The sequence below is a fragment of the Crocodylus siamensis genome, chromosome 3 (genome assembly GCF_052110815.1).
Source record: "Crocodylus siamensis isolate JL-2025a chromosome 3, ASM5211081v1, whole genome shotgun sequence".
NCBI classification, from domain to species: domain Eukaryota; kingdom Metazoa; phylum Chordata; order Crocodylia; family Crocodylidae; genus Crocodylus; species Crocodylus siamensis.
The window spans coordinates 61,138,227-61,165,321 of record NC_143397.1 but is presented as its reverse complement, the minus strand read 5'-3'; the positions used below and the strand labels follow the sequence as shown (position 1 = coordinate 61,165,321).

The following is a 27,095-nucleotide window of genomic DNA, read 5'->3' as shown; positions in this document are numbered from 1 at the left end:
TGACCAAACTGCAGCTGCATCAGTATAAATGAGGGTTCAGACTTTTGCCCTACTGTTCATTTTGGAAGCCGTGCGCAGCCGTGCACGTGTGTGTGCTCAGGGCTGGAGAAGTGTCACTTCTGTGCGCGCCGCCCGCGGCCCCGTCCAGCCCGCTCCCCGCGGCTCGTTCAGCCGGGCCCTCTAGAAACCGGGGCGGGGGAGACACCGGGCTGGGCTAGGAGAAACGGGTCTACACCGGCCGGGAAGGGTTTCGGGGCCCCCCTTGCAGGGGCAGCGACACGGGTTCGCAGGCGGGCGGGCGAGCGGGCACTTGTTGGCGCCCCGCAGGAGCGCAGCCGGTTGAGCCCCGCTTGCCCGGGGCATTGTTCAGGGCCCCGCCCCGCCCCCAGGTGGGCGGAGGGGGCGGCGCTGCGCTGGCGCCGGGCTCCCCCCCAGCCTCCACTGTGGCGCCTCGCGCCGGGCGAGGACCCCCCCGCCCCTGCCTCCCCGCCCACCCCAGAGCCGCGCGCATGATGGCGGCGGCGGCGGCGGCGGCTGCCGTGAGCGCGAGCAGCGCCGCGAGCAGCAGCAGCGACACGTCCAGCACGGGCGAGGAGGAGCGGATGCGGCGCCTCTTCCAGACCTGCGACGGCGACGGCGACGGCTACATCAGCAGGTCGGCGGCGCGCGCGGCCGGGACCGGGGCCGCGGGGTCCTCCCCGGCCCTCCCCCTCCCCCTCCCCCTGAGGCGCCGCTCAACTTTCGGGCAAGTTTCTCGGGCAGCGGTGGCTGTCCCCGGGCACCCGCCGCCCCCAGCTCCGCTCCGGGACTCCCGGCCGGGCGTGTGCCTGTGCGTGCGCATCGTGTGTGCGAGTGTGTACGTCGTCCTGGGGCGTCTATGCGTGCACGTGTGCATCGTCCTGGGGCGAGTGTGAGCGTCCACGTGTGCATCATCCTGGGGCGAGTGTGAGCGTGCATGTGTGGAGCATTCTAGGTTATGTATGTATGCGTGTACAGATTGTGTATGCGTGCATGTGTGCATCGTGCTGGGGTGAGTGCATGTGTGCATCGTGCTGGGGCGAGTGTATGTGTGCATCATGTTGGGGTGAGTGTGTGTGTGCGCATCGTCCTAGGGCATGTATGAGTGTGTGTGTGCATTGTGCTGGTGTGTGTGTGCACAGGTGCTAGTGTGTGTGGTCCTGGGGCATGTGTGTGCACGAATGTGCATCGTGCTTGGGGAGGGGGGTGTGCATTGTGCCGAGACCCCTGTGTATCATCCCGGGGGGGTATGCTCGAGTGTGTGCTCATTGTAGTGGTGCATGTGTGTGCATGTATCATCTGAGGTTGGGTGTGTTGTGCATGCGTGTGTCTGAGTATGCATCGTGCCGAGGAGTGTGCATTGCACAGCACTGGCACATGCATGTGCATGCATCGTGCTGGAGTCCAGGCATGTGTGTGTGGGTTGCTCTGGGGATGGACAGGTGCGTGTGCAAAGTGCAGCGGAGGAGAGGAGGCTCCGGCCCTTCCTCATCTCCAGAGAATGGGACCAGGCCCTGGCTCCAGGCACGGGCAGCCCCAAGCTTGCATGGCTCGGTCTGGAGGACAGTGTCTGCTGGGCATGGAGCTTCCTGCCTGCTCCTTCAGGGGACCAGGGAGTAGCTGCGGGTGCCCGCCCTGGAGCCCTCATATACAGGAGGTGCAGGCACAGCTGCTGCCTGGGGGCAGCCCAGTTCTTACAGCTGGCAGCAACTTTGTTTCAGCAGCAGATGACCCAGGCCCTACTGATTTTCACCCCCCTTCCATCACATCCACGAGGCCCCCCAGCACCCGGCCTGTGCCGTCAGATCCTGTCCTGTTCAGGCTAAGGCAGGAGAAGATCAGCCCAAAATAAGTTGTTCAAAGGAAAGGGGTCCCATGGGCCATGGCACCACAGCGGCTGCACCCTTAGAAAGCAGGGCTGGATGGGGCCTTGCGAGGGCACCTAGTTCAGCCTCCTGTTCAAGGCAGGAGCTGCCCTGAGGGAGCCGGTCCAGCAGAGTGCCTTGAAAACTTCCAAGGATGCAGCCTCTATGATTTCTCTAGGTAGCTGGTTCCAGTGCTTGAGCACCGGGGCAGCCAGAAAGTTCCTCCTAATCTCCAACCTGAATTTCCCCTGCTGAGGCTTGAAGCCATTGCTCCTAGTCTTGCCTCCTACAGCCACAGAGAAAAGCCCATCTCCATCCTCTCTTTAATCAATGTAGATATTTGAAGGCATCAAATCCCCCCTCAATCTTCTCTAGGCTAACTAACCCTTGTTCTTTCAGCTTTTCCTCACCAGCATGAGCAACGGGCTTCATGCTGCCATGGGTGTTGCATGCATCTGACCCCATTCCCTTCACCCCACCTTCTCCATGTACCTCATGCCTGGGTGCCCCAGCATCACCCCCAGCTCCTAAGGCCATTGGCTTCCCCAGGACTGTGCCATGCCATGCTGCACCATACTGCCCCCCTTGCACAAGGGCATGGGCAGGGGCATGGAAACCAGAGGAGGGAGGGGGAGCCTGGAGGCCCCCGATCCCACAAGATTGCTGCACATGGCCTGCAGGCTCCCAGTTTAGCCTTAGCCCTGTTCTAAGACAATACTTCCATTGGTCTGCCAGTGCATGCATTTTTGGTTGATAAGGGGCTTTCGATAAATGTGATACTTGTATTAGACCAGCTAAATAGTTGGAAAAATACTTCTTTGCAAGCTTTTGGGTACAGACACCTTCCTTGTCTTTTTGGTTGTCTTTCATTATACCGTCCCTGCAATGGTGTGGATCTGTAGTTGGATTCCTGTATTCGCCCAAGATCAGGCTCTAGACTGGGGTGTGTGATGTTAAACTTTTCTGGGTAAGGTTGGGTTTTAATTGCATCTTCTAGAGCAACAAGTTGAAAAGAAGTAACCTACTACTCAATGTTTATATGCCTGTAGTAAATGGTAATATTTTAAATGGGAGAGGGTTGGTGGTGGGTGGGTTTCTGTAAAGGCTGCTTGACTTTGTAACATTAAAAACTAAGAGGGGATTTTCTGAGGCCCTGGGAATTCACAGCTCCAAATTAATTCAGTGGGAACTGCAGGTTCACTACACTTCTGAAGAATGGGATCTAAGTGAGGGAAGGTTGTCAGTGTTGCATACTTTGACACTGGAGAATGTGAGTCTGCACAGAGGCCTTGAGAGCTCTGATATCCACTTCAGTCCTTTTGAAATGAGGGTGCCTTCAAGGGGCTCAAACACTGCGATTCAGTAAAAACTGGAACTTTTATATATACAGGCTAGTTTTAAAGGGATCAGTTGTTTTGTTGTTGTGTTTTCCCTAATGGACAGACCTTGGGTTTTTGGATTGTTTTTTTTTAACCAAAGGGATAGTTTGTCAGTAGTGGCCATCAGTTGGAAACTCTAAGAATATACACCTTCATACAACTGTATAAAGATGACATTTCCCCTTTAATTTGTATAAACTATTGATAAAAATTCTTGTCTGAAACCCTCAGCTGCTTGTTTACTATATATTTTGCCTGATCTTGGTATGCTTTCTGATCTGATTTGTGGTTTTTTATTAGTTTTTTCTGCTGACTGTGCAAATTGAAATGGGTTTAATAATGTAGTTAGTGTGCGTGAAACTTGCTCATAGTATTTATGTAGACAGGGTAGAGGACACTACTACCAAAGCACATTGTTGTATTTTAAATTATTTTTTCCTGCATGCACTTTATTGATGCTTGCAATTTGTGCATTGTGTGTTACCATGATGGCCTGTTCTAATTCTCACTTGAACTATCCTGGAAAAGCTATGACTCCATGATCTGGTCTAGGAGTTGCAACAAAATGATGCAACTCCTGAAAAAGTGGTTAAAGTTCGAGAAAGAGGTATTGTATCTTCTCTTAAACTTTTTAGGAGAAGGTGATGAATCTTTTACAAGACATTTTTGCCATCATATAGAACCATCTGTGGGGAGGAGGCATTGTTTTTGTCATCTGTTACATTTTGATCTTGGGTGGGGTATAGAATCTATACTGCACTGATTTTTTCCTTGGCTACTGATCTTGGAAATTGAGTGCATCCCTCTCTTTGTGCTGCTTACTCTGATTTTTTCTCTCTGTAACACACTTTATGACAAACTGTATACAGGACTAGACTTGCCCAGCTGTTCTCAGATATTTTCATAATGTGAGCCATTTTAGTAGAGAGATTGTCTGATAGTGAATAAGAAAATACCTATTTTACAGTATCTTGTGACAAGTAGAATAATTCCTTGCATTGAAAAGTATAGGTGTGTGTTTGGACATGTAAGTACATCTTCTAATATAAACATTAGTTTCCAAAAAAGAAAAAAAAAAACACACAATTTACTTCTACTTTTCATTTAATCTCATTCTCCGGTGCAGGCTCTTACTCTTGCTATTTCTTTTTCATTCTGTCCAAGCACTTGAACTTTTTCCATCTACTCTTTGGGAGATGCTACTCAGGTTTCTAGTTCTCTTGGCTTGCCTCCCTGGACTTCCCTTTGGTCCCAGCAGGTATTCTCTGTCCAAGAGGCAGCTAAGGTGATTCCTTCATGTTTATAGTTCCTTTTACAGGCCCACAGATGCAGCTTTGCTCTAAGAAGCCTGTATAAGTAGCTGGAAACAAAGAGAAGCCAGCACCATATAACCAGCCAACACTTTTTGTGCGCTACCAGCAGATTTTTTGTGGGTCATGTGTGGTCAGACTTGTGTTAACCTTTCTTTATTTGAACATCTTATCTTTTGAGAAATTTAAATGCATTCGGTGTAATAGAGATTGGATCCTCCCTTCCCCCCATTTTGCAGCCGTTTTCTGGTAAAACAGTTTAAAATATACATACCATTTATTTTCTGCTTGGAGCACTGTACTTTTAGTTCAGTGGTTCTCAACCTTTTTAGATGCAAGTCATTCCTTGTTTGGCTACAGGCACCTCTCCATTTGTTTTCTGCATTGAGCAGTACCGCATTTCAAAAACTAATTTATTTATTACAGTGCTTACTTTCTTGCAGAACAGCCAGGCAGCGGGGGAATGTCTGAGATTGCACTGACCTTCTCCCAGCAGAGGCACCTTTCAAAAGATCTCAACCCTGGTTGAGAATCACTGATTTAGTCTTTCATTTGCTACCTTAATGCCCCAGTAGACTGTTCCTAAGGTTGCTTGTTCATTGTAGCACCCCTTTTAAATTGTAGCGGTCGGGTGGGAAAAGAAATCTGTATTTTTGTAGTAAAGGAAGCATTTTCCCATTGTGCACATTTTATTTAGTATAAATCACCTGGGGAGACGAGCTATTTGCATATGTAATTAAGTTATATGGAGTCTCAGCTGTGGAAACTCTTTGTTGTGCACTAAACTGTAAACCTATTTAAATAATAGCTGGGAACTAGAGGCACATATGGAGAGAAAGGGCACCTCCTGAGAGAATCATGAATTTTTGCTCTCTGAATAGATGAGGTGACATTCTGAAATGATAAAGGCATAATTGTTAAGTACGTACTGGTGATGACTGTAAGAAAGAAATTGAAAAGCAGGAGAGAATTTTAGATGTGCATCTCCCTGATGAGTTAAATTTTTCAGCAGCCTGGATGCTTTTTCACTTTAAGTGGCAGTGTTTAGCAAATCGAAAATTATAAAGCAGTGCTGTAACTTCAGTTCAACCAGTGCATATCAAAATGCCCCTGCTTCTATTGTAGTCATTTGTCTGCTGTTTCAATGTCTGACAAGTGCTTAGCTTCCTTTAGAGAGCTGAGCAATAGTAGTAAGTCACTTTGCAAATGCGGTTTGCACATGACAGCCAGTTTTCAGGACCAGTCCCAGATGTTTTCCTGATAGCCTTCATTGAGAGCAGGATTCAGTTTTCACAGGTTTTCATCTGAAGACTTCACTTTTGTACTGTTAGCTAGGTTGTTTTTTTATTAAAAAGGAGCTGTTAATTGAAAAATATGTAATAGTTTATTTCATTTTGGCTTTGTTTATTTTTGAGATGCTTGGAAAAAAATACATATCAGATGCCATCGTTAATTAAATATCTATTCAGCGACACAGAGTCAAATTACTGGTGAAGACACCTGCTGTCTTTTGTTTCTTTTATAAGGTCAACATATGTGGCCCTGGTGACTAAATGAGGAAAGGGAGAACATGGTTCAGTTTTCACAGGTGGTGGAGTAGATTGATGTCTTCTTTTGAAACTTGCTTGCCATGTAGCTTTGTTATGGCTAGAACCTACTAATGTTCCATTTAAACTCATAATGAGTTTCACAGCACTGTAATTGTTACTAAATGCTTTACCAGATACTTCTATCGAATAAATTCATTCCATAAATATCTGTTTCCTGGTGTGTGCTCCAGCAGATATAACTTCACTTTAACCCCCCCAGATAAACATAGCTTACTGAGTTGACAGCAGTAGAAAAATGAATGTTAATGGTTCATGTTACAAAATATGTGCTGGTTTTATAATTTTAATATTACTATTTTTATTTTAATATTAATGTTTAATTTTAATTTTAAATTTAAATTGTTTTAAATTTTAATATTAACGTTTTAAATATGGCTAAGAAATATTCTTTAGGATTAGGAAAAAGTGAGGAAAAATGAGCACTGAAAGCACAGGGAAAACTTTAATTTTTATATTCAGAATGGCACAGTAAAATTAGATTCTGGAGAGGTTATTCACAGATTTCTTTATGAATTCACTGATATTCTTTATGAATTCACTGATATTATGCCATTATTCATCATTTGTTAAACTGCAAAACCGTGGTAAACTTGGGTGATTTAGAAAACCTGCTGATTTGGTAACAAGTTAGTACAGCCTATTAAAAACACATGCTGAAAGATTGCTTCCTTTGCCGGTCACACTCAGAAAGAGTTGCCTTAGGAAACTTGTCTGACTTGTCACGTTACATGAATGAAGTTACTGGTATATAGCCCTGAGACTATGCACGCATTATGTAATTGCAGACTGACATTTCCATGTTTAACAGGCTACAGTAGTCCTGCTCCTCCAGCTTGTTTTGCCCTCTGAGAGTCCTGTGGGATTTGTGAGCTGTGCAGAGTCTGTGGCTATTTAAAAAATAAATCCTAGTTCAGAAGGACTTGATGAAATTTTTAGGAAAAAATACTTTATCTTAAAATCTGTGTCCTAATATTCTGTGGTTTACCAAAGCTTTAGGTACATATTTATGACCTTAATTATAGCGGTGATAATATTTTTAATTATGGAATAAAACATTTTGTGTACAAATGTGAATGCATTGAAGTCTATGGGAATTTTATAATTGATGTCAGCGAAACCAGGTTTTATTTTTTTAATGTTCTTTGCTCCACTGTCTAAAAGAAATGAGTAAACCTGGCTTGAAACAATGCACTAGACGTTTGTTGGCTGGAAGACCAAACCTGCTTATCTGAAGTAGATGTGAAATTTGAGTGCGTGTAAGGGATCGAACGATATCAAAAAACACAGCCTTGTACTCACTACTGTGGGAAAGGATTAATGCTGGGCTTTCTGCTACAGCGTTGATTCTAAGGCATGGCTGTCCAACATCTGGGTGGTGGAGGGCTGCATACCCTGTGGGTTGCAGACCCCAGGTTGCATCCTGCACAGACCACATACTGCAGGGGGGGGCATCTGGGTCTCCCCCTCTGTTGTGCAGGCAGCCCACTCCCTCTGTTCATCGCATGCAGCCTGGCTCTGTGCCTGCCTCCCCATCTGTGCGTAGAGCCCTGGGCAGACCTGCCTCTGGTCCCCTCTCAACATGCTGCTCTGTCCCAGGAGTAGGATAGGAAGCCTAAGCTGGAAGACAGGGGCAGCCCAAAGCTCTCAGTAGCCGTAGCAGCTGGAGGAATGGGAGGAGCAGTGGCCAGGAGGGAGCCCACGGGCCATATATTAACCCAGCATGTTAACTTCCAGTTGAACAGCCCTGTTCTAAGGGACTCCGTTGTTTAATAACCCAGCCAGTTGGTACTGTCAAACTTGATTTTCCTCTAGTTGGTGAAAGGAATAGGAAGGTGTTTCCCTAGTTTAAAACCTCCAGTTCTTTGTGAATGGGAAAGATGTCCATCACTGTACTTCTGAGTCCTTGGAGCCATTGTCTGTGACTGCCATTGACAGTTTTGTCTAATCTCCATCAGCAGGGAAGTTTTTTAACACGTGTTCATGGGGCCCTGCTGGTGGGAACAGCTTGGAGCAAAGAGTCAGTTTCTGGATGAATTCTGGCTGGTCATGGGGCCTCTCTCTAATTCTGCCACCTTACATTTCATCCTCAGCCATTTTCTCTATTTCAGCTCAGTTGATTATCCTTTGACATTCAACCTGGAGTATCATTTCTGTTCTGGTGACAAAATTTCCAGTTTTTGCCTGTTTTGGCCCTTGCTTTACTTTATAGCTAAGATCACACATTACATTTATCCCGGGACCGGTTGTACTTGTATTTGTCCTGGAATAGAAAAGTCATGGGACTGGCATGTGCACACATCCGCCTCCCAGTTGGAGGTTTAGTGAGCAGCTGAATTGTCTGCCACTTCTGTGTCATTGAGTTAATGGTACAGTCCTGGGACAACCAGCCACTCTGAAATGCTTTGTGATGTCCAAGGTCAAAATGTTAGCACGTCTCATCCTGTGAACTTCTTTAGGGTTTGGCCAGGGACAGTGGTCATGGATAGCTAAACAACTGCATTTTATCTCGGGAGAAAATATTTTCTCCCAGGACAAATGTGACATATGCTTGTAGCCTATGAGAGACTGAGTTTCCACAGATTGTTTCTCTTTCCATAATTTTACTTCCATAACTGAAATTCTACTTGGTAAGTACCATAAAATACACATCTGTCACCCTCTCAAGAAGTGTATCCAGCATTTTATAAATGGGGATGTGGGAGCAGTGATCGTTGCTGTGAGGTGGCTGCAAGTCCCACACCCAGCCCCCTCCCCACCCTACTCCTGCCAACTCCGGTGGGCAGACTGCACCACAGGAGCAGGAGTCAGGGACTTTAAGTCCACAAAGTAGAGAAGTTTCCAAAGCTTATAGGAATTGCACATAAAGCCAGGGTGTGCAGTCCCCCCACCCTTTCCCCTCCCTGCCCAGAGGCACATTTCCTCCATACCCCTTCTCCCCCTCTGCTGCTGCCACTGTCTCCATTGTCCTAAGGGTGAGGAGAGCTCCTGTCCTGCTCTAGCCAAGCCTGGCAGGGGCTGAGTTCAGACCAGGACAGCACCAGGTGGGTGGGTTCCCCCTCCCTGTGCTTGCTCTTGTCCTGGCAGGGGACCAGGAACTCACCCACCCACTGCTGCAGCACAGCCCCTGCTAGCCCAGCTGGAGTGGGATAGGCACTCCCCTTGCCCTCAGGATAACACTCAGGCAGTAGCAGGAAGAGGAAGGGAGAGGGCAAGTTATTTTCTTCAGGGACTTCTGGGGGGTGGTCCCTGGCTAAGCTCTTACTGCGTGGTCAGAAAGCAGGGGGTACAGCTATGCCACTGCATCCCCTCTGAATTTGCTCGTGCCCTCATCTTTTCCATGCATATTTTACATTCACTAATACTGTGAGAAAACCCTAAAGCTCTCTGGCTCTTGTGTTTTTGCTAGTTAGTCTTGATAGTTTCCCTGGGATGGCTTTTTTTTTTGTCTATTTAATATTGCCTCCACACTTCTGTTTCTTAATCCTATTTACTTCTATTCATCTTCTCTCAGCTTCACTGCAATAATTCCTTTTATGCTTTTTCACATTCCTGATCTCTTTGCTTCTGTTGTTTATATTTGGTGGTCCTTTTGACCCCTACTGTTTTCCACGGGGTTTTTTTGGAGTAGAATATAGGGAGCATGAAGATGAATTGTTCTTTTCTTCATCTTATAACTGAAACAGTAAAATGTGTGCGTTTTGTGTTGTTATATAGTATATATGGTTGTTGAAATGTGCCTCAAATATTCTGCTCGAGACATGAGCAGAAATGCCTGTTAAAGCACAGAACTACAGCCTGGTAAAAACGTAATCCGGTAAATTAATTTCTGTAAGTTCTTGTGGACTTTGTCCAGGGGTAGATTTGGCAGTTGGGATGTATCTATTTCAAGTGCATGAGATTCAGATTTGTGCTCCATCTATTAGAATAGTACACCGAGTTGATACCCAATTATAGTTCTTGGCAGATCATTAATTAGCCCATGTGTTGTTTATAGCCCCTGGAAAAATGCATAAGTATTTATTTATTACTGTAGTCTGGATTGCTTGGTGCTCTTCATGTGCATTTCTATATTAATGAGTCTGAAATTGATCTACCTATAGGAGAGTCAATTTCATAAAGAAACTTCTGTGGGTAAATGAAGTAGTCATGAAATTTAAAACTCAGAACTCTTTTGTTTAGAATAGTTTTAATGAACTGCTGGGGTTTTTCCTCTAATTCTAAAAATTGGAGAACTTTCAAATAAAATAATTGTCAGAGTATTTTAAAAAGATAATTCTTATGTTGGACCTAAAATATTTCATTCTTTGATGACAAAGAAGAGCCAAGATCCGAACTGATTCTGTTGCTCTGTTTAAGTTAACACAGAATTTTACCCAGGGGGAATTTCTTGCTTGCGTGCTCAGTTACTAGCGATGTCCTGTGAAAAGTCGAGACTTCTGTTTTATAACAGAACACAGAAAAGGATTAGAATTTAATAGAATGAGTAGAAGTACCGCTTGTTCTTTTTAAATATGATCTCTTTATTTTTTTTTTTTAATAAAGAAAACCCTTTGAGAAAATTAGATTTTTTAAATTTATTTATTAGAAGTAAAGCAGCACGGGGTCCTAGGGGTGGCCGTGAACTCCCCTAGCGCACCTTACCGTGCCAATGTGATATTAAAAGCACCCTGACACCTCGCTTGCCACGTCTTTGATGTCAACAGTGTTGAAGGGAGGCTGCCCTTAGTCCTCTTTGACATGGTGCTCTGATGCATCTCAGTCTTTGTTCTATTTTGAGTGATTCGGTGCACCCCAGCCTTATGGGCTACATGTGGCTCCAACCACGCCTGTACCATGCCCCAAGCCTCACAGATGTACCAGACATTGTTTGGTCGATTTCACTCTCCTGCGCCCCACTGGTGCATCTGGCTTGCCTCACAACCGTGTTCCCTGGCACTTGTCAACAATCTCCGCCCCCGCTCTGGGGCTTCTCAAAACTGCCCACACTGGGGCTTCTTGCCTTGGGGCTCAGGTGGCTGTAGCCATGCCTAGCCTCCAAATCTACTCCTCAGGTCTTAAGCCTCCTGTGGGGCTCAGGCAGCCTCAGCCTTACCTGGCCCCCAATCCTTTGCTCCCCTTCTCAGAGCTGGGGTCAGTGCACCCCTGAATGTTGTGCCCTCTCTGGCACCGGGGTCCCCACACTACAGTGGAGCCCCTATGAGGCCTCCTCCAACCCCTAACAGCCTCACCCGGTCCTCTGGTGTAACAACAACAAAAACAATAACACAAGCCCCTGGGCTATAACACAAAGCTAAACCTCATAGTTAAATGTTCTCCAAACCACACCAGAGCTCTCACCCATGTAACTAGCAGCTTATACATCCAGGCCTTTTTCTTCTTTCCCTTAGTCAGGCAATGCTCCTTCTCCCTGGCTGCTAGCAGAGAGAGAGAGAGTAGTCACAGTCTCCAGTCTGCACTTTATAGTAGTCAGCCCCTGCCCCTTCCAGTCAGCTGACTCACCAGGTGTGGGCCCTTAGCTCCTCCTGGTTGCCCCTAGCAACCAGCACCTGAGCCCATACTGCTGCTTTTCAAGTAGCAGGCACCTTAGTGCCCTGCTACAAGAAGTATCAGCTTTTGGAGAACAATAGCAGGGTCCTCAGAAGGCAGCTGAAGAAGGCAGTCTTGCATACTTTGCAAGACTGCAACCTGCACAAAAGATGAACCTTGGGTGCAAACAGAAGTGACGGTTTTCACCTGATCTTGCCCCAGTCTACAGTTGTGACCAAACAGAAGTGCATGGCTGCAGAGCACTTTAAAATGGCCCTATCCCATGAAAATCTGAACCCTCATTGTACAAGTGTTCAGATGAACATGCTCCAAAATTCATTCTCCAGCTTCTGTCTGTGGAGCTCCCAGCCTGTCGCTGTTTTCAGAATGCAAAGGGGAAAGGGAGTGGAGGGAGTTGGTTGGGGGGTTTTCAGCTGGTGCTGGAGGGTTGGGCTGGTATTGGAGCCCCCTTGAGGCTCCCTGTACTCCCTTTCCCTTCTCCCATTCTGGGAGCGGGGGAGTGGCCTTGCTACGGAGACTGGGCTGCAGGTTTGCAGCAAGCAACTAGAATCCCCAACTCCTGGACCCAGTAGCAAACTTCTGTTGGATCTGAGGGATTGTTGTAACTTATAGTGCCTCTGAGTTGCAATAAGGAGTTGCTCTTCTGTCTGTGCCCACTTTTGTGATGCCCACGTGACAGCTCAACTCAGGGTTCTCCAGGAAACTTGGCAGGGTTCTTCTTCATCAAAGAGAAGGAACAGAGGATCAAATATTTTAAAATAAATGTAAAAGTTGGCTGGACGTCATGCAGGGGCGCTAAAGGGAAAATCCCAAAACTTGTCTTTTTGTTCTGCAGCTTATTTAAAAAAAAATAGTTAAAAAAATTACTAACATTGGATGAAATTCTGACCATATTGAAGTCAGTGGCAAAACTTTCATTGGTTGGTGCTAAGATTTTATTTTGTGTTTTAGTCCTCTAGTATTGCTAACAGGTAAAATGTTATAAATCTTCCAGATGACTAAACCCAAGTCCCACTTGATAGTCAATGGATAATCACTAGGCTTTAAGTTATTTGAGTGTTTTTGAATGTTTGTGTGGTAAAAGAGCCTTTTGAAATGTTTACTTATTGAAACAAAAATGGCTCCAAGGTTTCTATAGCAGACTAATGATCTGTCAGTTTTACTACACTCTGGGTGCATCTACATGAGATGCTTTACTGTGCAGCAGACTAATTTGCTGCACAGTAAAGCATCACCATCTACATGAGCACAGTAATTAGGGCTCAGTCGATTAATTGACTACACTGCCAGATAGTCCTGTCAGATACAAGTGGTATCTGGCAGCGCAGTAAATTACTGTGCTCAAACGTACATGTAGACAGTGACATTGGGATTAGTTTACTTTGGCTCAAATTGAACTGGTTTATATTCGGTCACATTAACTGCATGTGCAGACACACCCTTTGTTTACAGAAGCAAACCAAATTAATTTTTTGGTGTGAAGTTCTTTGTCTCTAAGCAAACTATAGTAGGTTTGAACAGGAATTATGTCCAGGCTTTTAGGAATGCAGTAAAGAGTTGCTGCCTGTGCCACGCCCCCCTACCCCCCCCCCCGGATAATAAAGTTCCTTCCTCAAGTTGTCATGTTATGTAGTGTGATTAAATTCATGTATTAGAATAAAATAAATCTTAATTATTAATAAGAACAGTGAAGTAAGCTGCCTCTTACACTGACAAAAATGGGACCTGTGTTTCACCATTTACTTGTGCAGTGTAACCACAAGTAAAGCTGTGGAGTAGAAATGACTCAGGTAGGTATGTTGTGTCTGTAACTTTAATCCCTCTTCCTCAATTTTTGACCTTTATCTGACCTATTCGTATATTTAAGTAGGTATCTTTTGCTGCTCCTACTTGTTGGATTCCTAACAGGAGATATTTGAAAAAGGCAACTGGGTCCTTTTTGTGCAAAGACTAAATGAATTCCCAGTACAGAAATTGCAAACTCTCTTGGTCTTTTGGATGAATCTTGGTTCCTTGTGTTAAGTCTATATATAAAACTCAATCCCAAACTCAAAGAGAAAGTTTGAACTATCCATCCTCTAGAATGTAATAGGTTGTGTCAAAATCTTGGTTAATAACTCTGAGACTTCAGTATATTTTGTTTTATTAAATGTACAGTTGCCTTTTTAAAACACTTGGAATGTTGTTATTTAAAATAAAATGATGCAAAATATTTCAGTATCACAAGAATGCAGCATTAGAGCAGATCTTGCACACTTGTAAAACTGTTGTAATTGAACTATTTTAATATCCTTTTACTGGATCACAGTTTTTGGTGATAATTGGGCTGACTCAAGAACTGTTATTGTTTAATTATTGTCCTCTCATTGAACAGAGGGTCTAATTGATTGGGTCAGAGAGAAAAAGAGCAGTGGAACATTTATATTGACATAAGCCTACTCTATAATTTAAAATAATTCTGCCCTCTGAAATTAGCCCAAGTATACACTCGGGTCTCTCTTTATGTGAATGCTTTTTGTGCAAATTCACTTACATGCAACATCCTTATTTATACGAGAAATTCACTTTGTGTGAGAAAAATCTGAACTTTTGCAAGTTGGCCAGCAGTGAGCTCCCTGCAGGCTGGCAGAGTTCCAGCCTACGGGGAGCTGGGATGAAGCAGAAGGAAAGCAGGGAGACGGGGGATGCCATGTGCATATTCAGTAGATGCACGTGGCCCCAAGTAGCCTTGAGGGCAGCTCCAGCAGGTAAGTGGGGCGGTGTGGGAAGAGGGAGATTGAGACCGCTGTAGGGAGGGATCTGGGCAGGGCTGGGGCTGCTGTCCAGCCAGGGGGAAGGGGCGGAGGCATGGACACAGTGGGCCCTGGCCCTGATCCTGGGCCCAACTTGGCTCCTCTCCACTGTGGTGCAATCACTGTGTTTTTCAGCTGCTGCTTTTGTTGATTCCTCTGAGACAACTGAGCTGATTTGTTGGCATCTACCATCTGCACTCAGCAGCTAGTCAGTCTTAAACACTGTAGGTAGTGATTAAAAAATTATTGCATTTGGTACGTATTGCAGCAGCTGAGTTAAAGACTGGAGGTTCAGGTATGGAAAATCCTTAGGGGATTGAGACAATCACATTTATGAGCACGTTATATTTTGTGATGGACTTAGTCACCATTGTGATTGAAATCTATCTTACTTTTTTATGGGAGGATTCTCTTGTTGTTTGAGGCTTTGCAGAAGCTTGGAAGGTGCTGGGCTGGAAATCTCAGCAGTGAAAAAAACTCCTGTTCTGTGTCTGAAAATGTGTCCACATGGATAGCATATTTTAAAGGCATACATTTTTGAGACCTTGTAAGGGTTAAATGTAGGGGGAAAGAAAAGACTTAAATCTTTGAAGTTGAAATTGAACGTGTGAGTACCAAAATTACCAGGATAAAACAGCAGCCAACATTCATGTGTTTTTAGTGCTTTCCGTTCTACACAAGAACTAGAGATTTCTTTCTTCCGTTTTTTAAACAAATTGGCCCCTTATGGTAACATTGACAATCTGCTGGTGAGTTCCATACCTCAATGATTGCCTCTAACTTTACACTGAAATCCCACCAAATGCACAACCTGCACGATCATGTTTAACATACCTTTGGTCAAGTGGTCCTGCTTTATGGGACATACTGCTGTTGGCGGAAATGTAGAGCTTAGTGTTCTGCAATGCTGCCGTGATAGAAATGGATTTTCCACAGCAAATTTAATTATAAATATATGGGCAGTGAAGCTTTGCTATATGCTCGATATAAACTTGACAACTACCTTCCAAGATTTCTAGCAGAAAATTGTCTGAACAAAACCACAACTTGGAATGTTTGTTTTTTGCCTCCATATTTAGCATTATGGGAACAGCTACAGTTCCCAAGGAGCTGAGGAAGTTTGATCTCTTCTCCTTTAATCCTGCTTAGTTCCTAGAGATGTTTTGAAATATTCCACAATGTTAATTCTGGAGCAGTGACAGGAGATGTAGGCTAGGTATGTACAGAGCAATGCAGTTAACAGTGTTAGATTGTTCATATCTGCATACAGAGAAGATCTGCATGCAAAAAACAGTGTTAGAGTGCTGATGTCTGAGTGCAGAGAAGAACTGCAATCCATGCAAAGCGGGATGTCTAGTTGATGCCCTGTACATTTTTCGTTTAAGTGCTGTCTAGCTTCCTTCTCTCTGGGACTTACTTCAGTCAACTACTCTACACAGAGCTTTAAAATAAAAATGATACAGTTTTTCATATAGCTTGTGTTAGAGCGTGTTAACTGGGAAAAGGAATAGGGTAGTGATATGCGGAAGGCAGACAGGGGAGAATCAAAAGGAAAGGCTAAAAAGAGCCATATATATGCTCTGTTTGCAATGGGAAAAATAATCAGTTTGTCAAACGGTATATTTGATATGCACAATGAGAATTAATGTTTATTAAAACTCTGTATATTTTGAAGTACGTTTGATGGAATAAATACACAGTTGAGAGAGGATATTTGAATTGGCATTTATAGAGCGCTTAATATTTTCAAATGCGTTATCCATGTATTTCTTGTACAAACATCAGGATGTCACTGAAGACTGTAATGTGACATTTTTGTTTGAGCCATTTATGTTTTAAGGTTAGGAAATATCTGCGTTTTATGCAAACTATTCTCTTCTTTTTTCTCAGTATTGGTGATCTGAGAAAAGTGACTTAATAAATAATGAGCTTGTTATCCTAAGGTTTTTAATTTCATTCCCGTGGTCTTAATATCCATACAGATTGTAAAATGAAAACTTAAGCAAATAATCTGTCACTGGAGAACACAGTTAAGAACACCTCTTTCAGACCTCTGTTCCTTTTGAATGAAACCTTGCTGAAACAATCAGTTCACTTCCTGCTGCTCACATCACTTCTTCATAGTCTCATAGCTATTAGGGGCTGGAAGGGACCTTACAGATCATTGGGTCCTATTTTTATTCATTTTTTAATGAGGTACTTACTAACAATGCTGGAAAACTAAGATTGTATGATATTGGCTTTAATGTGAGAGCTAAATTATAAAATGTCAAGTCGGTTTCATAGATTTCATAGACATCAGGGCTGGAAGGGACCTCGGGAGATCATCGAGTCCAGCCCCCTGCCCAAAGGGCAGGAAGTCAGCTGGGGTCATAGGATCCCAGCAAGTTAAGCATCCAATTTACTCTTGAAGGTGTTCAATGTAGGTGCTTGAACCACCTCTGCTGGCAGACTGTTCCAGACATTGGGGGCTCGGACAGTAAAGAAATTCTTCCTTATGTCCAGCCTGAAACGGTCTTGCAGGAGTTTGTGACCGTTCGACCTCGTCATCCCTTGGGGCGCTCTGGTGAACAGATGTTCCCCCAGATCCTGGTGGTCACCCCTGATAAACTTATAGGTGGCCATCAGATCACCCCTGAGCCTGCGCTTTTCCAGGCTAAAGAGTCCCGTGGCTCTCAGCCTGTCATCGTAAGATCTGTTTTCCTGACCTCTGATCATGCGCGTGGCTCTCCTCTGGACTCTCTCAAGCTTCTCCACATCCTTTTTGAATTGTGGAGCCCAAAACTGGACGCAGTACTCCAGCTGCGGCCTCACCAAGGCCGAGTACAAGGGGAGAATGACGTCCCGGGATTTGCTCGAGAAGCATCTATGGATGCACGCCAGCATTTTGGTCGCTTTACTAGCCGCAGCATCGCATTGGAGGCTCATGTTCATCTTGTGGTCAATGATGACCCCCAAGTCTTTTTCTTCTGTAGTGCTAACCAACGTAGCACTGCCGAGCCTATAAGGATGCTGCAGGTTTTTCCTCCCAAGGTGGAGAACCTTGCATTTATCGGTGTTAAACACCATGAGGTTCTCGTCTGCCCATTTGCTGAGCTTGTCCAGGTCAGCCTGGATTACCCGCCTATCTTCTGGCGTGGATGCTTTGCCCCAAAGTTTGGTGTCATCAGCAAACTTGGCCAGTCCACTCCTGACTCCAATGTCCACATCGTTAATGAAGATGTTGAACAGTATGGGTCCCAGGACAGAGCCTTGAGGGACCCCACTGGTCACAGGGCACCATGATGAGTGACTGCCATCAATCACAACCCTCTGGGTCCGACCACGAAGCCAATTGCCCAGCCAGCGGATCGTGGTGGAGCCAAGGCCACAACTGGGCAGTTTGGCAGGTGTGCAGATGACAACTTTGTTCCAGAAAGTGGAGGATACAACTAGGGGATCATCTATCTTGGATCTTGTCCTGACCAACAGGGAAGAATTGGTGGAGGATGTGAAGGTGACTGACACTTGCAATGTGTTAGAATTCTAGATTCTGAGATGGGGAAAGCCTGAGGTCAGCAAAATTAGGACGCTAGATTTCAAACAGGTGGATTTCATCCAACTCCAGGAGCTCATAGGTGTGGTGTCATGGGAAGATAGACTGAAGGATAAAGGTGCCCAAGAGGACTGGGAGCTGTTGAGGGGCGCGGTGTTACAAGCCTAATGAGAAACTGTCCCAACAAGATGGAGGCAGAAAAAGAATGGCAAGAGACCAATGTGGCTTCAGAAAGAGCTTCTAAAATGCCTCAGATGGAAAAGGAAAATATACAGGCAATGAAAGAATGAGCAAGTCACCCAGGAAGCATACCAGGTAATAGCCTGCAGGGATGAAACCAGGAAGGCAGAGAGAGAGAATGAGCTGCGCCTGGCAAAAGAGGTTAAGGACAAGAAGAAGAAAAGGTTCTATAAGTATGTTGGACAGAAAAGAAAGACCAAGGAAGTTGTGAGCCCTCTGTTAACAAGCCAACGGGAACTCTTAACCGAAGGCGCAAAGAAGGTAGGGCTACTTAACTGCTACATTGCTTCAGTCTTTACCAAAAAATTAAGCTGCAGCCAGATACCTAATAGGAATTTTTTGGATACGGAAGGGGGCGAGCTGAGGGAAGAGATAGCAAAAGAGTCAGTCATGGAGATTTTGTTGGGTCTGAATGAATTCAGATCAGCAGAGCTGGATGAGCTTCATCCCAGGGTCCTGAAGGAACTGGTAGAGGTGATATTGGAGCCCTTGGCAATGATTTTCATGGAGTTGTGGGAGACTGAATTCCCTTGAACCCTAGTAAAATCATTTACATAGGCGAAGACAGATGAGAAGACAGATCTTACGATGACAGGCTGAGAGCCATGGGACTCTTTAGCCTGGAAAAGCGCAGGCTCAGGGGTAATCTGATGGCCACCTATAAGTTTATCAGGGGTGAACACCAGGATCTGGGGGAAAGTTTGTTCACCAGAGCGCCCCAAGGGATGACGAGGTCGAACGGTCACAAACTCCTGCAAGACCGTTTCAGGCTGGACATAAGGAAGAATTTCTTTACTGTCCGAGCCCCCAATGTCTGGAACAGTCTGCCAGCGGAGGTGGTTCAAGCACCTACATTGAACACCTTCAAGAGTAAATTGGATGCTTATCTTGCTGGGATCCTATGACCCCAGCTGACTTCCTGCCCTTTGGGCAGGGGGCTGGACTCGATGATCTCCCGAGGTCCCTTCCAGCCCTAATGTCTATGAAATCTATGAGAAATATGCAGTATAGTGAAACATGCTTAATATCATTTGAGAGAGATTAAGTGGGTTTGACTTTGTAAATTAACCAATACAATAGCTTCCCCTTTACAAGTAGCATAAACAGTCAAAGTATCTACTTACACTAAAGTAATTACCAATATTTTTCCTTGTCTTGCTGTCCTCTAGGGTGTGACATTGCTTGTTACACTTGTGTTTCTTAATGCTATTTTTGGAGGATCTGCTTGTCTTTCAGAAGTTTATCATAGAACACAATACAATCCAGATTAAAGTTAACTCACACAGACAATATAAGGTTCATGGTGGGGCATTCAAGCATGATTTTTCAGGAGACCATACACTTATCTTTATTGCAAGATGTTCAACAGGAGCTGGTGTCTAGCAAATTAGGGGTGCACTGGTAGGTTTTTTGGGCCGATGCTGATGGCCAATTATTGATCAGCCATATCAGCCGATACTGACCTGATTGCTGATATGCAGCCTAGCAGCATGGAGAGCAGTGTCTAGCTGGTAAGTCTGTTGTGGGGGGAGATTGAGGCCCCTGTGGTGAGGGAGGGAGTGGGGCTGTGGCAGGGGCAAGCACTGCCCAGCTGGGGCAGTGTAGGGTGCAGGACAGAGCTGGTGGCTCATCTGGGTGGGGGTGGGGGGCGGCAGCAGCTCCTGCCACTGCATGAACCTCTAGGGGGGCATGAACCCCCCCCAATCTGTGCATGGGGCAAGGGTGTCTGTTGCGTGCTCTGGGCTGGGGCTGCTCCAGCCTCTTCCTGGTGGTTGCACTCAGTCTGGGTAGGGCGGGCAGCGGTGGCACTGGGGGGGGAGGGCTACAGCAAATTTTGGGGTGGCTCTAGTGCCACCCAATAACCCCTCCTTCCAGCACCACAGCTGCCTGCCCTGCCCTGCTCCTCCCAGCCTGAGCGCGGCTGCTGGTAAGAGGCTGGAGCAGCTCAAGCTCTGAGCGTGCATGGGAAGCCTGCCCTTGCCCTGTGGACAGATCCAGGAGGCACATGCCCCCTATGCCTCTCCTCTCCACTCCCCTGCATCCCCTGGATGAGCTGCTGGCTCCGTCCCATGCCCCACCCTGCTTGGCTGGGCAGCACCTACCCTTGCCCCAGTCCCATTCCCTCTCTCACTGTGGGGGGCCTCAATCGGCCCCCTCTCCCATGGCCCTTCCCTCCCTCACTCCTTCCCCCCAGCAGGTTTACCAGTGGACACTGCTCTCTACGTTGCCGGGCTGCACTCCCTGCTGCGTGCATGCTGTGGCTGCATGCACGCACATAGGATTTATCAGCCACATCAGCCAAAAAAAGAATGCGGATTACCAATTTAATGTCAATTTTCCTTTTATTGGTGCTGATACAGTATGGACCGATGTATTGGTGCACCTCTATGGCAAACATAATGCAAATTCCACAGCCTTAGATCTGCATATTATACTGCCTTCTTGTCCCTCTCTTGAAAAACATTCAGTCACCTTTCAGCAACAGGTGTTCTCCAATGGTTCCAGTCAGAAAGATGACAAGTGATGATTTATTTTGCATTGGCCCACTCATCAAAAAGACGATTCTTATTCAGCAGACTTAAGGTGGGGATTCTAGTGTAGCGTGTAACAAAGCTTTCTTATGTTTTGTCCCATATCAGCAATTTTTTTAACAGGGTCCACTCAGGCTTTTCAGTGTACTCAAAGGCAGGTTTCCAGTGCTCTAAGTAGGATGGGCATGCTGTGTAAAAATTGTCAACTATATTGTAAAATTCACCTACAGTCTACAAAAGACTGCAGTAGGTTCTTTATTTCTGTTGTGACAGATCTTTCTCTAATCCCCTCTGCTAAATTATTCTGAAAGGAACATATCTGCAGCACAATTTATTTTACTGACAACTCTTTTTTCCAATCACCTCTACAGTCTTCTGAAACGTGGCTGTTTGTTTACTGGCGAAGAGAAGCCACAGTTTAGTGCTAGGTTTACTGAACACTTTCTTTATTAGTGTTGGGCATTTGTCTTGAGAAAGGAAATATGTTTTTAGTCCATCAAAAACAACAAAATTCTGCCCAGTACTGGTCTCAGTGACAGAATCATGTGCTGCCATGCTCTGGTAATTTTAAAATACTTGAGATTGATAAATTAGCAGAAGTCTTTCAGCTCTTCAGCATATACAGTGTACATGTGAAGGTATTTATAGACTTTGGGCATGTCTTCCGATGCAAATAATGCGCCTAAAATTTCTGCACAAAAAATTCAGGCACGTTAAATTGCGCCTGGGCGTGCATCTACACATGTGCCTGCATCTGGAGCACATTGAGCCTAACTGAAGCAACTTAGTCCAGAGCTGCTCCTGCCCTGCTTTGCCTGCCTGAAGCAGCCAGGGAGACTGCCAGACTCCAGCTGCAGCTGCCTGGGTGCCAGCCCTGGCAGGGGCATGGAGCAGAGGGGTAGCCTTGGGCTGGCATGGGGCACAGGGGTCAACCTCAGGCTGTTAGGGGGCTCCAGGGGTAGCTTTGGGCTGGCAGGGGATACAGGCAGCCCAAGCTGGCAGAGGACATGGTCCCAGGAGTCTGTAGCCAGATACTCCTTGCCCTTCCCTCAGCAGCAGCATCTGGGGCACTATGTCCACAAGGTGCTTGCTGACCACCTCCTCCTCCCCCCACCCTAGTAGGGTGCAGTACGATGCATGTGGGCTAGGGGTAGGGGCTGCAGTAGATCCTGGGTTGCATTTTAATTCAAAAAGTGATCTGGTACTTAAAAAGGTTGGAGACTACTGCTCCATACCAGGAGTTTTCAACCTTCTTTGGTCAGTGCACCCCTGGCGGCCAGTCGAGAAGCAGGGAGTCCCGCAGTGGCCAGTCGAGAAGGCGGGGGGGGAGGGTGTCCCCTGCACACTCACAGCAATGAAACCGGAAGTGCCAGTGGCATGCGGCAGTGGCAAAAACAAAACTGCTGGTGGTGCATTGCGGTGCAGTGTGCTGGTGGCCTGAGCCCCCGCTTCTCCACACTGCTGCCCCATACCCCCTGGAGCCTTCCCAGGTATATGCATACCCCCGGTTGATAACCTCCGCTCATTTAGGGCTGTGAGTTCTACTACATGAGCCAGGCACTTAAGTCCCTTTGCATGTGAGCCTAACCTTATTCGTAGGGATGCTGAACTGTTTCCTGAATTCAGTTTAGACACTAGGGGCATTTTTACATGCGCTTCTGATGTGGTGCTGGGCGATTTTTAATTGGCTAGCCGTGCAAATTAAAAGCGCCCGCACATCGTGTATCAGTGGTGGAGCATACCTCCTCCACTCAGAGAAAATGGCAGTGGTGCACTTTATACTAAAGCACATCGAATGTGTTTTAGTTCAAAGCACAGTGTTGCCATTTTCCCAGCATGGAGGCTGGCTACACCGCTGATGCATGTGATGCATGAGGCTGCTAGTGCGTATCAATGTACATGCTCCAGCAGACTCGATTAATTAAGCCTGTTCAGACATGCTGGATTTCTAGAGCATCAGAGCAGACTCTGTGTAAGTGCCCCAGCTGACTTATCTTCAATGCAGATTTTTTAAATAATTTTAAAGTGACTGTGACACACACCCTGATCCTGGATGCAGCAGGGGTACTCCCCTGAGAGACACTCGTAGGGTGTTCTTGCACTTTCATGGTTTCTCTTCTGTCCCAAGCCCTTCTCTTCTGTCTGCTGTTTGGCAGCTAAGAACCAGCTGAGATGTTCCAGGCCTGTGGTGCCTCAGCCTTACTGGTCTTGCTCATGCCTTGCCAGCTCATAGCAGAAGGGATTTTGTTAGCTGGAAGAATCACATTCCTGTCCAGTCATGCTCAGAAAAGTTGGATCCCCTTGCTCCCTAGAGAAGATCAGTTTGTGTGGTAAAGTGTTTTGGACTTGCATTTAACATTGCTAATTAATTTGTTAAAAAGATAAAGGGATTTATGGTCACAAGCTGGCAGAGGGTAGATTTAGGCTAGATATCAGGAGGCGCTACTTCACAGTCAGGGTGGCTAGGATCTGGAACCAACTTCCAAGAGAAGTGGTGCTGGCTCCTACCCTGGGGGTCTTTAGGAGGAGGCTGGATGTACACCTTGCTGGGGTCGTTTGGCCCCAGTACTCTTTCCTGCCATGGCAGGGGGTCGGACTTGATCTGCTCAGGTCCCTTCCGACCCTAGAAACTATGAAATTATCATTATAAAAGCAAGAACAAGTGTGAGAAATCAGTAACTGTATGTTGAGATACAGGCAGAGGTATAAAAATGTACCCAAAAAATTATCAGAACAGTAACTTGTTCTTATTCCGCAACTCAAATCCAAAACTTCAGTTCCTCTCAACTGAAAGGTTAGAAAGTGGTATCTACCTTTGACCTCTCTCTCTGGCAGAGCCTCCTGCAATTTCTTTGAGCAGCTTGCTCTATTTAGCCTGCTTTACTCAAGTTGAAGGACTCCAGTGTTTCCATAGGCCAAGGAAACTGAAGGCAAAGCCATGCTTTCAAGGTACACTTAAGTACTTACTGGGCTATTTGCATAACCTCCCTATTGGATTCTTGGGGTGTGGAGGGAGGCACGCTACACATTTAACTTCCTGCCTCCTCTACCCCCAAAGGTACATGTTTTTTATGCGCCAGACTAAAAGTTTTTCTTGATCTAATTAAGATCAGGAGAGTATGTATATCCTTTCAGACATGGAAAATATTAATCCAGTATCCCTAAGCCATAGTGAAAAATGGTGCACATGTTAGGGTTTCTTCCTTTAAAATGTAAATTTGTCATTGTCTGGGAGCACTTCTTCCTGAGTAAACACACTCATGTCAGATGTAGCTTTTAAGTCTTTTCTAGGTACCAATTCATGGTTTATCTCTTGAAAGTCACCTTAATAATGTGCAATCCTGGCCTTATAATAACATATAAGACATATTTTTTATTAAAAAATGCAGCACACACAAATGTAAGGACAATAAACCTAAATTCAGCTTGATGGTACCTATACATAGAGACTACTGTGTGCCATATCAGTTAAACTCAATACCATGCAAGGCACCCTCCGAGCACCTTAGTTTTGTGACAGTAACTTTGCTCCATCCACACTTGCCAACTAATTTATATAAAAAAGGGTTTGTCTACGTGCCCAGCCACAATCTGGCCAAATTATATTGGAGGACAAAGGAAAAATAATACAATGAGTTAATAGCCCAAATTGTGGGATTCTTTCCCAATTGGGTACCTTTCAGTACAGCATGAGATATATCTATATATATCTGGAGCACATTGATGCTATATATATCTGGAGCACATTGATGATGCTGGATACCTATCTATATATATATATCCCTTCATTTCTACTTTCAGTTCTTGGCCAGTTTATTTTTGAATGCCACTAGAAAGCTGGGTGGGACTTGTTCAGTAACATGCTAAACACGAGTAGTTATTTAAGTCCTGCTTTTGCAATAGGGCTTTAGCAGACAACTCTGAAATCACACAGAGCCACATGCAGAGTCAATTGCTAGATCAAAGGCTTAGTCATATAGTTGAAAGGATAGCCAGGGGGCCATGCTTTGAAGGAAAGTGGCAGCCGCAACTGCATTTTGTATAGAGCCTGACCTGGTAGGCACACACTTTGAATGCCTGCTGGATTGAGCGCCTTGTGCGAGATGTGCAGATGAATGCCTTTTTTGTGAATCCCTGTGGGAATACAGTGTGACATGGGCACTGAGCTGTTTGGTTTATACAGACTTGAGGAAGTTCTGGGCATGTGCAGAAGCAGAACTGAGGTGCCTGGGAAACTTGCTTTGTCAAATATTTAGGCATCTTGGGACTTGATACCTGAGATTAGCAGGATAGCAGCAGCTGACTGGTGATTTGGAGGATCAAAAAATTAGATTTAGACACTTAGCCTTCTACTCGTTAGTTGCCCAAGAGACACCGGATGCCTTTGCTCTTTAATATTTTCTTTCTCCCACCATGTCCACTGATAGTTGATATTAGCAGCCTTGCTGGTGCTAGTTACTTCCCTCACATGTATTGGCTGGACTTGTGTACCTAATTCAGTAGTTGTTCCCATGTGTCAGGGCAGCCTCTGAGAGAGGTGGCAAACCAGTAAACTTTCTTCTAATTCTTCCCTTTGGATTGTGAATAGCCAACTTCTGAGTGCTGAATTTTTCTTTTAACATAGCGCATGTCATATATCCTTTTAGCTAAGGAACAATCCTGAAAGAAGTTTTTTTGTGTGGTTTTCTACAGTTTGCAGCAGTTTTGTTCTTAGGTCTCGGTAAATAAGGGGTAGAAAGTGGTAAAGCCAGGAGATCGTCTAACTGAGCATTATCAGAAGCAGGTAGTAAGGGGCTTCTCGAGGTAAGTATGGATGAGCTAAATGTATGGAGCTTTTGAAAGGTACTCTTTATCTTTATTGAGAGCATTCCTGTGTGTTTGCTGGAACCGGTGATGTGTGCCTGGAGTGTATCTGGGTTAGTAACTGTTTCCTAGCACTTGGGTGTTAATTAGCATGGTTAGCTTTAATGAGCACATTTAATGCATGACTCCTACTGAGAATTTTATTGGACACTAAATTCTTAAATTTAATAATGCAGAATGTATCTGTGAAATGCCAGTAATTATAGGACTTCGGGCAAATAGCACTGTTCAGGACTCAATGTAATAATGGGTTAATTAGATAACAAAACCTGTGCTACCTTTTGAAGTATGAGATGGGTCCCTCATAGTTGTCCCTACTCCGAAGTAAAACTGGTGGGCTTCATCAGATATTCTGTTTGTGAAAACTCAGGCTAGCTGATTGGCACAAAGCACAGAACAGTAAAAGCTCTTTCCTTACAATGACTGATTATAGCAGCAATAGTTCAGTCTCCTTAGAAGATGCTGCTAGTGAAGCAAGTGGATGATACCTTTGCAAGTTGTGAGATGCAGTTTGTATCATCAGTGTGACATACGGAGTAATCCTCGAAAAGGTTAATTACTTTATTTCTGGTAAGTAGAATCATGCATGCATTGTGGTGTTCCTGTTGTAAAACAATTCAGTTAAAGTTAATGGCAGTTCTTCTAACAGGCTGGCAGTTGTCTCCTAACATATCTCCCTCTGGTAGTAGTAGATACTTATCCTGCTGGATCAGGGTTAAAATGTCGACTCACTGAGGCAGCTGAGTTTGCACCTTTTTCCCCCCAAGGATGAATGGCTTTTTAGATAGTGTAGCCTCTAGTATATGCCAAACATGGGGTAAGGATGTTGGCAGTAATCAGGCTGAGCAGAAGGTGTGAGGTGAACTCTGTACATGCTCGTAAGCTTGTTAATAAAGGCAGTCCTCTAGAGGGGGTTGCATGATTTTGATTCTGTTCAGTGTTTGGATTTTGCGTGAGTGAAAGTTTTCTGTTCACGTTTATACTTTCTTTAGCATTATGTTGTATAGTTTCTTCCGGTGCTTTATTTTTTTTCTCAATAACTTTTGCAATAACCTAAATTCTATTTGTTCTACCTGTATATTTCTGAGCAGGGAGATTTTCCCTGATGTCCTAAATAATTTTTTTTTTTTTTTTTGTCTCCACTCTGCCTCCTTCACTTCCTCTCCTGAGTTCCCAGGAAACTCCTCTTCTGCCGTACTGTTAACATGTTAGAGTCTGCCTGTGCCTAGGGAAATATGTTTCAAAACATACTAGTTAACTAAACGTTTTAACTAAAAGCATTTTGAAACAGGTGTCAGAAGGCCTGGGACTCAAACTTAGGTTTTCCAGGCTGGTGGGCAGAGTCCTGTGTTGTGACACCACCAAGTAGCTGCTGGACCCTGGCCAGCCTGGGCCCTCTGGTGAG

At 45.2% G+C, this 27,095-nt stretch overlaps 1 protein-coding gene across 1 annotated transcript in view; it reads left to right on the top strand.

Annotated features, from left to right (window-relative positions):
* Positions 1–436: 436 nt before the first annotated feature.
* The window catches only part of MCC (MCC regulator of Wnt signaling pathway), a 363,930-nt gene continuing 337,271 nt past the window's right edge, over positions 437–27,095 (top strand). Inside the window, exon 1 of the mRNA XM_090038383.1 lies at positions 437–655. Coding sequence (XP_089894509.1) covers positions 510–655 — 146 coding nt within the window. The 5' untranslated portion in view covers positions 437–509. The remainder of the gene's footprint in view (positions 656–27,095) is intronic.